This window comes from Centroberyx affinis, unplaced genomic scaffold (assembly GCF_046629955.1).
Source record: "Centroberyx affinis isolate AG114_WGS23_722 - 3 ecotype Tasmania unplaced genomic scaffold, CSIRO-AGI_Caff_v1 ptg007924l_1, whole genome shotgun sequence".
Taxonomy (NCBI): domain Eukaryota; kingdom Metazoa; phylum Chordata; class Actinopteri; order Beryciformes; family Berycidae; genus Centroberyx; species Centroberyx affinis.
This window is the reverse complement of record NW_027283975.1, coordinates 13302-22500: the sequence shown is the minus strand read 5'-3', so window position 1 is coordinate 22500 and position 9199 is coordinate 13302. Positions and strand designations below refer to the sequence as shown.

At 42.8% G+C, this 9199-nt stretch overlaps 1 protein-coding gene across 1 annotated transcript in view; it reads right to left on the bottom strand.

Annotated features, from left to right (window-relative positions):
* Window positions 1-6203, bottom strand: part of LOC139639912 (short transient receptor potential channel 5-like) — a gene marked incomplete at its 5' end in the record, with an annotated part of 13873 nt that extends 7670 nt beyond the window's left edge. Inside the window, 2 exons of the mRNA XM_071514065.1 lie at window positions 2415-2613; window positions 6066-6203. Of these exons, the coding sequence (XP_071370166.1) occupies window positions 2415-2613; window positions 6066-6203 (337 nt within the window). The remainder of the gene's footprint in view (window positions 1-2414; window positions 2614-6065) is intronic.
* Window positions 6204-9199: the final 2996 nt, after the last annotated feature.

Sequence of the window (9199 nt, the reverse complement as noted above, 5' to 3'; positions counted from 1 at the left end):
ATATTTATTTGTATTTATTTAACCAGGTAAAGTCTCATTGAGATTAAAAAAAGAGACCAGACCAAAAGCGCAGCATGCAGGACAGACTGTACAGAAACGTTTCTTACAAGAACAACATAAAAGGACAAAACACTTAGGTAAGCATAGTCATGTAGCACAAATAAATACAATCAAAATTAATAGAATCAATCAAGTACATCATTTAAACAGTGCAGCAACATTGTCCAGTATATCTGCTTTCTAGAGCCTTCATAATAGAAGAGAGGAAACTATATGAGTCAGTTAGAAATCATTCTGCAGAGGGAGCGGAGTGTTTAAAGTCTTTTTTAGCGGCTCGGGTCGAACACAGTCCACAGGTGAGATGGAAGCCTCCCAGTGATGGATTTATATATGAAGCTGCACCAGTGGAGACACCTACGCATGTACAGAGAAGGCCTCCCAGCTCGGTAAGAGCTTTACACCCGGTGATAAACCTCAGAGCACCGTGAGAGACAGGATCTAGCGTCCGTGTACAGATCACCAGAATCAAGCAGTGCTGAAAAAGTTGCTAAAGCCAGCTGTTTCCTATCTTTAAAGGAGAAGCAGTAATAAAAAACCTGTGATAAAAAGCTAATTTAAAGAGGAAATGTTGTGTTTGTGTGTGTTGCTATGAAAATATATGACCTAAAATCACATTGTTGGAGATAGTTTTATTGTTTATCACAGATTATTGATCTTTTCAAATCTTTGGAATAGCAGATTATGCAACAGGGGACAATATATTATTTTTCCTTTAATTACTAAGTACTGATTGACACAAAAATACAAAAAAAACTCCAAGGCACTCTCTTTAAAAACAAACTTCAACGCGTTTTGGCATCAAGCCTTCGTCAGAAAGTCAAAAAAAAGAAAAAAAAAAAAGAAAAAACTGCCAAAACGTGTTGAAGTTTGTTTTTAAAGTCTAATATGACCATGCCATGACAATAAAGGCATTTTAATTGGTTTAAAGAGAGTGCCTTGAAGTTTTTTTTGTGTTTTTGTGTCAACATGTATCCCTATCCAAAGAGCACCTCAAACAAACTTAATTTTGAGTGCAGGAAGCGCTCCTACCCAAACAGTTTTTGACTAATTACTGATTATTGATTTTGATCACACTCTTTCAGATATAAAATAGTGAAATCTCCTGTTCAGCTGAATGAGCCTGGGGTCAACAGCCTCGTTTTCCTCAATGCATTTTTGACATTTTGAAAGAGTTTATAAACCCAAGAGGTCGGAGAATTTACTCCACACACAGAGAAGCATGTCATCCTTCAATGGAGGTGAAAATAAGAAAATCACCAAAAGTGGAACAGCCGTATACTGCGTTGATCTAAAACATTTTGTAGATTTGATCACGGAAGAAGAGCGAGGAGGACAGAGGAAGAAGAACAGATGGTTTTGTAGTTTTCCCAAGTCATCATCGCTGAAATTTGGAAATGATTGGTGTCAGCTCCGAGAGAGTATATGGAGATGCAATCACTCACTTTCACTCCCACCCACCCTCTCACACACACACACACACACACTACCTCCTCCACGCTTACAAGCACTCAACCACACACACCCACACCCCATCACACACACATACAGACACATACAAGCCCACATACACTCACACACTCTCTCTCTCTCTCTCTCTCTCTCTCTCTCTCTCTCTCACACACACACACACACACACACACACTCACACAGGCCTCTTGATGATTAGCAATCAAAGTGGGAAAAAAAACTCAACAGATACATTTTTTCTTGCAAATTTTTAAGGCCTTTCTTGAAGATAATAGTGGATATGAATGCTTAGTGATTCATTCAAGTCTTGAAAATAGCGGATGTAAATGTTTGGTTATCTGTTAGCACTCTCTTGATAATAGTGGATATCAGTGGTAGCTTCTTTGTTGAAGCTGTCTTGATAATAGTGGATATGAATCATTATTTATTAAAGGAGAAATCCAACCTAAAACTCTCTTGGCGTTTGATGTATTTTTCCAGATATTCCCAGCAGCTCCAGTGGAGTTTGATATGAGAAAATGTCTCAGCGATTCAGGTTTTTGGTGTCAGTCCCTCAGAATCAAAAGAGCGAGGGCTTCTTTCTAGAGCCGCCATTTTGCACCGAGAGACGTTCAACAATCATACAGGGAGAAACCCATCGTAGAAGAGGAGAGAGACCAGTTTCTCCACCCACAGGAGCAGGAGAGAGACCAGAATGCAATGCAGCAGAGAGACAGGTTGAGGGTTTGGGTAACAGGTGTATATAGAGACGTACAACTTTTACACATCTATTGATATCAGCAAAGTAACAGTATTATTACTCTTTTCTAGGGTGCAAACATCCATAGTTTGCGGTTATGAGCATGTACATATATCACACACACACACACACACGCTCCAGTACGTACCCAGCACCCATGGCAGGATCATCCACTCCACCACGGTGGGTGGGGGTCCCTGCATGTGCAGGTTGGTCCTGGCTATGTGCTGCGAGGCCAGCAGCAGGAGGAAGAGGAAGGTCAGGTAGGAGGCAGTGTGGCAGATGAACTTGATGAAGGGCTTCTTGATGAAGTGGCCCAGAGCGCTTTTAGGAGCCAACAGGTAGATCTGTAGAGGAGGAGGAGAGAGAGAGAGAGGAGAGAGGAGAGGAGGGAGAAGAAGGAGGAGGAGAGAGGGGGGAGAGGAAGGAGATAGAGGAAGGAGGAGCGAGAGGAGAGAGGAAGGAGATAGAGAACAGATGAAGGACAGAGAGGGAGGAGGAGAGAGAGGGAGAGATGAAGGAGATAGAGGAAGGAGAAGAGAGAGGGGGAGAGACGGAGGAGGAGAGAGAGGGAGAGAGGAAGGAGATGGAGGAAGGAGAAGAGAGAGGGCGAGAGAGGGAAGGAGATAGAGGGAGGAGGAGAAAGATGGAGGAGAGAGGAAGGAGATAGGGGGGAGAATAGGGAGAGGGGGAGAGAGAGATGGAGATAGAGGGAGGAGGAGAGAGAGGGGAGGAGAGAGGAAGGAGATAGAGGGAAGAATAGGGAGGGGGGAGAAGGAAGGAAATAACGGGAGGAGGAGAGAGAGGGGAGGAGAGAGGAAGGAGAAGAGAGAGGGGAGGAGAGAGGAAGGAAGAGAGAGGGGAGGAGAGAGGAAGGAGATAGAGGGGAGAATAGGGAGAGGGGGAGAGAGGGAAGGAGATAGAGGGAGGAGGAGAGCGAGAGGAGAGAGGAGAGGAGGGAGAAGAGGGAGGAGAGAGGGGGGAGAGGAAGGAGAGGAAGGAGGAGTGAGAGGAGAGAGGAAGGAGATAGAAAACAGAGGAAGAGAGAGAGGGGAGGAGAGATGAAGGAGATAGAGGAAGGAGGAGAGAGAGGGGAGGAGAGAGGGAGGAGGAGAGAGAGGGGAGGGAGGAAGGAGATAAAGGGAGGAGAGAGAGGAGAGAGGAAGGAGATAGAGGGAGAAGGAGAGAGGGACAGGTGGAGAGAGAGGGAAGGAAGGAGATAGAGGAAGGAGAGATGAAAGAGATAGAGGAAGGAGAGAAAAAAGAGACAGAGCGAGGAGGAAGGAAATAAAGGGAGACGGTTTGTCCTTAAAACGTTCCTTCATGTTCCTGCTTCAGATGCAAAACAAACCCAAAAAAAGAAAGAGGAAAAACAGAAAAATTGAAAAAAAAAGAGAAAAAGAGAGAGCACAGATACAATAAGGTCAGATAGAAGAGAGAGAGAGAGAGAGAGAGAGACTGAATTGAACTGAGAGAGAGATTGATGCCGTTACTGTTATTGTTACTGTCATCACTGTATTGCTGATATTGCTTTGTGTTGCTTGTCTACTTTGGCTTTGTTAACTGATGTTCAGGCATGGCAGTAAAGATCTGAATTGAATTGAACAAGAGAGAGAGAGAGAGAGAGAGAGAGAGGGAGAGAGAGAGAGAGAGAGTCTATGACAGTTCATTATACGCTCAGCCGCCCGTCTCCTTGTATTGTTTGAATGGTTTGTCTATCAGCTCTGTTATTATTATTGTTATCGCTTGTTTACTTGCCGCTCGCTTATTTCGCTCATCTACTTGCTCCTGGCAATGTCAACTTCAGTTGAGTCGTGCCAATAAAGCTTTACATGAAATTGAACAGCAGTGAGGGAAACAAACACAGAGGCAGAGAGAGAGAGAGAGAGAGAGAGAGAGAGAGAGAAAGAAATACAGTATACAAAAAAAAACATACCAGCACCAGCACACTATAAAGGACTCCATACCCAAAATTGAGAAATGCAAAACATTTACTTTATGTTTGATTCTTCTACTTTACACTGATCCTGTTCCACTTCATTCACCTCTGTATGAAACCTCTGGAGAAAATATATTAACATTTTATTATATTAATATATTACTCTGTTACATAATGGGTGTAACAGAGTAATGTATGCGCAAAGCTGATCCTGCGTTTGTTCGCATCACGACAGAAAAATACAAAACAGATGCACAGTTTTGCTTCACCTACAATCTAAAATAGCATGCTTTGAAGAGAAGACTTGAGACTGGACTTGACTTGGGTTCTGGTGACTTGGGACTTGACTCTGACTTGTACTCTGATGACTTGAAAAGGTTTCTAAAGTCTTGACTTGAGATCTTGTGTTTGTGTAAATGACTCAGATTGAAAGTGATGAGATTTGTTCCAGCAGACGACTGAATTTAAATTCTGTTTTCTGAATTTGTATGGAATGATTGAATTTATTGAAGTTGAAACTGATTATAGAAATCAAACTCATGATGCTCTTACCAAGTTTTTATCCTATTAAAACCATATTGCATTGAAAAGTCCTAGATATTTAGTTTTCTTTAAGATATTAAACTGATACTGGACTCTTGATTTGTTCTGACTTGACTTGCTGTTCTACATTTAGACTTGAGACTTGACATTAATGACATGGACTTGACTTGGACTTGTGCCTGAAGACTTGAGACTGACTTGGGACATTGTTTTATGATCTGAACATGTATTCTTCTTGTCCTATTTGAACAATAACACTCCCAACCTTTCATCTTCAAATTATCCCACTTCAGTTCCCCCCAATTTGTTGTCTATCCTCCAGCATGGCGGTATGTTTTGGTGTTTTTGGTCTGATACGGTGTTCGGTTTGCTGATGTTTCCTGGCAACGGCTCCTCTGTATTTCCAGCCAATAAACAAAGAGTTTTGACTAATTACTGCCTGGCAACAAATTCAGACTGAGGAAGTAACAACGGACTCAGCGGGGGGGGCTTCAAATGTGCCAGCCTCTCGCAGAGTGACTGATGTTATAGACACAACACACACACACACACAACACACACACACAGACACACACACAGAGTCACACAGTGATTTATCTATTTGTCTGTCTGTATCTAATTTCTCACTTACTTACTTACTTGCCTTACACACTCGTTTCACTCCTTCCTTCTTCCCCCCTTCCTTCCTTCCTCCATCCTCCCTCTGTCTCTCCCTCCCCTCCTTTCCTTCCTTCCTTCCTCCCCTCATTCCCTCAAATCCTCCTCCCTTCCTCTCTCCTTCCCTTCTTTCCTCCATCCCATCTTCTCTCCCTTCTTTCCTCCCTCTTAACCTTCCTTCCTCCCTCACTCCTTTCCTTCCTTCCTTCCCTCATTCCCTCTTCCCTCCGACCCCCTTCCCCTTCTCTTCTTTCCTCCCTCCTATCTTCTATCCCTTCTTTCCCTCCCTCCTCCCTCCCATCCTGTTCCTTACTTTCTCCCTCCCTCCCATCCATCCTCCCTCCCATCCATCCTCCCTCTCCATCATCCTTTCCTTCCATCCTCCCCTCATTCACTCTCCCAATCCAATCCTCCTTCCTTCCTCCCTCCCTCGTTCCCTTCTTTCCTCCCTCCCATCATCTATTCCTTCCTTCCTCCTTTCTTACCTGTCTCCTTTCCCCCCTCCCCTGTCTCCATCCATCCTCTTCTTTCCTTTCTTTCCCTCCTCCAGCCCTGCTTTCTTTCCTTCGTCCCTCTTCTTCCTCTGTCTATCCTCTCCCTCTTCTCCTCCCTCGTTCCTTTCCTTTCTTTCCCTCCCTCGCTCCCTCCCTCCCTCCTCACCAGTGAGAAGACAGGAAAGAGGAGTCCTATGATGAAGCAGGTGACCAGTTTGACGGCCCAGTGTCGCCTCCTCCAGCCTGGGAAGCCGTCGTACCACAGCGTGGCCAGGAGCTGCTGGCAGTTCGGCTGAGCAACAAACTACAGGGAGAGAGAGAGAGAGAGATAGAGAGAGAGAGAGAGAGAGAACATTAACACATTTTGGGTTTTCCCCTCCTGTAATAAATGGAGGAAGAAAGCAGCGGCGTGACTGTTGTTACAAAAAAAACATCCAAAAGAAACCGAATCATTGTGACTTTGCAAGTTTTGAAAAATGACTCCAGTGTTTTATCTCTCCAACCCGACAAAACAAGAGGCCAATATATCATTCCAAGGTGTTCCTGGGTGTAATTTTTGTCAATATGAAATCTAAACCTTAGTCACGACCTTTAAAACAAAAAGAAGAAGTTGTTGTCTGTAGTCTTTGTGGCCATATGATCTTGTTGTTTTACCATCAAAAATCAGATAAAACTAAAGAGATACTGTAAATACTGTGATGAAGAGGTAAACAACAAGGTGGGTAAACTCTCTCAGTGAACATCATAAGACAAACAACAACCAATATGAGCAAAAATCAATATTCAATATAGTATTAATCTATGCCTTTCTTCCCTTAAAAAACCTATCCTTGTATAATATACTACAGAAGCCCATTGAGGACATAAATTCATACATTTTATTTACGCCGTTTTCCTGTGATAAGTTAATTTTTTTTGTTTCTCCAGATTATCAAGTTATGTATCTCATAAAAATATATGTCCTAAATGGGCTTCCATGATATACATCAGTTTGATTCTACTTACCATGATATCTAGTTTGACTTTATGTCATCTTAAAAAGGTGGGTAAACTCTATTCTGCACATAAAAGCTTGGTTTATGTGTGTTTACCCTCCTCTACATCTCTGTTTCTACAGCATACATGTATGAGATTTGATATTTTGTCCTTTTTCTCCCAGCTTTACATCACACTGCAGAGCGGGTTTGGCTGAAAAGGAAGGCGAGGAGGAGAGGGAGGGTTGTTTTGGTCGGCATGTTATAAGAACAAAGCACTCTGAATTGAATTGAGAGAGAGAGAGAGAGCGAGTGTGAGTCAGAAAATAGAAAATAAGAGTCATTTCTTTGGCTTTCTCCTGTATTAAAATGGCAGGAGAAAAGGGGGGCAGGGAGAGAGAAAAGGATGGGGAGAGAGAGAGAGCGAGGGGGAGTGAAGGAGGGAAGGATAGAGGGAGTGAGGGAGAGTGAAGGAGGGATGGAGGAAGAGAGAGAGGAGAGAGGGAAAGACTGAGAGACGGTGAGAAAGGGAAGGAAAGAGCCTCAGTCATTTTCTTGGAGGGGAGCAGACAGAAACCACTCAGAGAAAAGATGTAATTATTATCGTTGCTGTTGTATTTTAATTTGGGAATGTAAGGGAGGGGTGATGAGGACAGCGAGGAGTCGTTACACCTGTTTAATTTGCACCGACAAGTGTGTTTTTCAAACTGTCTTCAAACTGTGCTGAGAAAAGATCGTTCCCTACGATACCAAACACAGTGAGAAATCAGCAAGGAAGAGGCCAAAATCTTACAATCTTTAACCCTTCGTACCCTGACCTTCCCCTTAAATTTCCCCTTAAGCAGCTTTGTTTTCATACTGTACTACAATCCCTTATACATATTCTGTATCTGCTCGTTCCAGTGCTTCATTAAAGCTGCAACACTCTTATACCCAAGAGGCCATCTTTTTTTTTTATGGCTGCAGCATTACGTCAAATGGGGAAAAATCTAGCTGTCTTGTGTTTCATTTGATACAAATTTCCCTGTAATTCAACATGACATATTTGGTATCTTTGAAAACCTTGGGATCTCAACTTTTGAATTTTAAGTAAAGTTCTGTGGGTTTGAACAAAGCTCAGATGCACAAGATGTGATTGTAATGATGGACCCACTGGTGGGACGGTGAGGTGGAAGAGGTTTTTAATTTGTTGTCAAGCCGTTAGAAATTAAAATTTTGTTGTCTAACCGTTAGAAACTGCTCTCCAAACAACAATCAACAAGCCTCGAGTGGTAAAACAGAGAAAATGGTGAAATTTGGGATTTTCCTGCTATGTTGACCTGTAGAAAAGATAAGAGAAAGGACAGCTGCCTGTCCGGAAAGTAGTTGTTCTGTTGTGTTAAGTTGCTTCCAGTTGCATCTCATTACAGCTCATCCACTAAGACTGTTGGCATTAAACCAGCAGCTGTCGGTCCAGATCAGCCCTTCAGCCGCCCTCTGACTCACCAAGAGACACAAACAATTCATCTGTCTCTCACTCTTTTACTGTGACTTTCATCCTTTCATTCATCATTTCTTTCATCCTCTTTCTTTCTTTCTTTCTTTCTTTCTTTCTTTCTTTCTTTCTTTCTGTCTGTCTGTCTGTCTGTCTGTCTGTCTGTCTGTCTGTCTGTCTGCCTGTCTTTCTTTCTTTCTGTCTGTCTGTCTGTCTGTCTGTCTGTCTGTCTGACTTTCTTTTTCTTTCTTTCTTTCTTTCTTTCTTTCTTTCTTTCTGTCTGTCTGTTTGTCTGTCTGTCTGTCTGTCTGTCTGTCTGTCTTTTTCTTTCTTTCTTTCTTTCTTTCCTCTGTTTTTAAGCGATCTCCTCTAGTCTTGGTTATAATCCCAGGACTGTAAATAAAACCTCTAACTCTATAAGGCCTGGGAGACATTAGGCTGTGTGTGTGTGTGTGTGTGTGTGTGTGTGTGTGTATTTGTGTGCAGCTGTGTGCATGCATTCATTCTTCCATGCGGCATCGCAGATGTGTGTGTATGTGTGTGTGCTTGGCTATGAGCCTGTGTTTGTGCAGCTATATCAATCTATCATGTATGCAGTATGTGTGTGTGTGTGTGTGTGTGCGCGTGTGTAAGCGAATGCAATCTATACTGTGACAGAATGTAAAACTGTTTCCCTCTTAAGTAAACAGGCTATCAAATGAATTGAGTAAATAAATTCCCGCCCCCTCTCCTCATCCACCTTGACACAAGGACACACAACTCTTTTCAACTGTTACCAACAAAACATTTAGCTAAAAGCTTAAAGGGACAGACCGCCCAAAACGTTTATGTCACACTGTGACAGTGACTTCA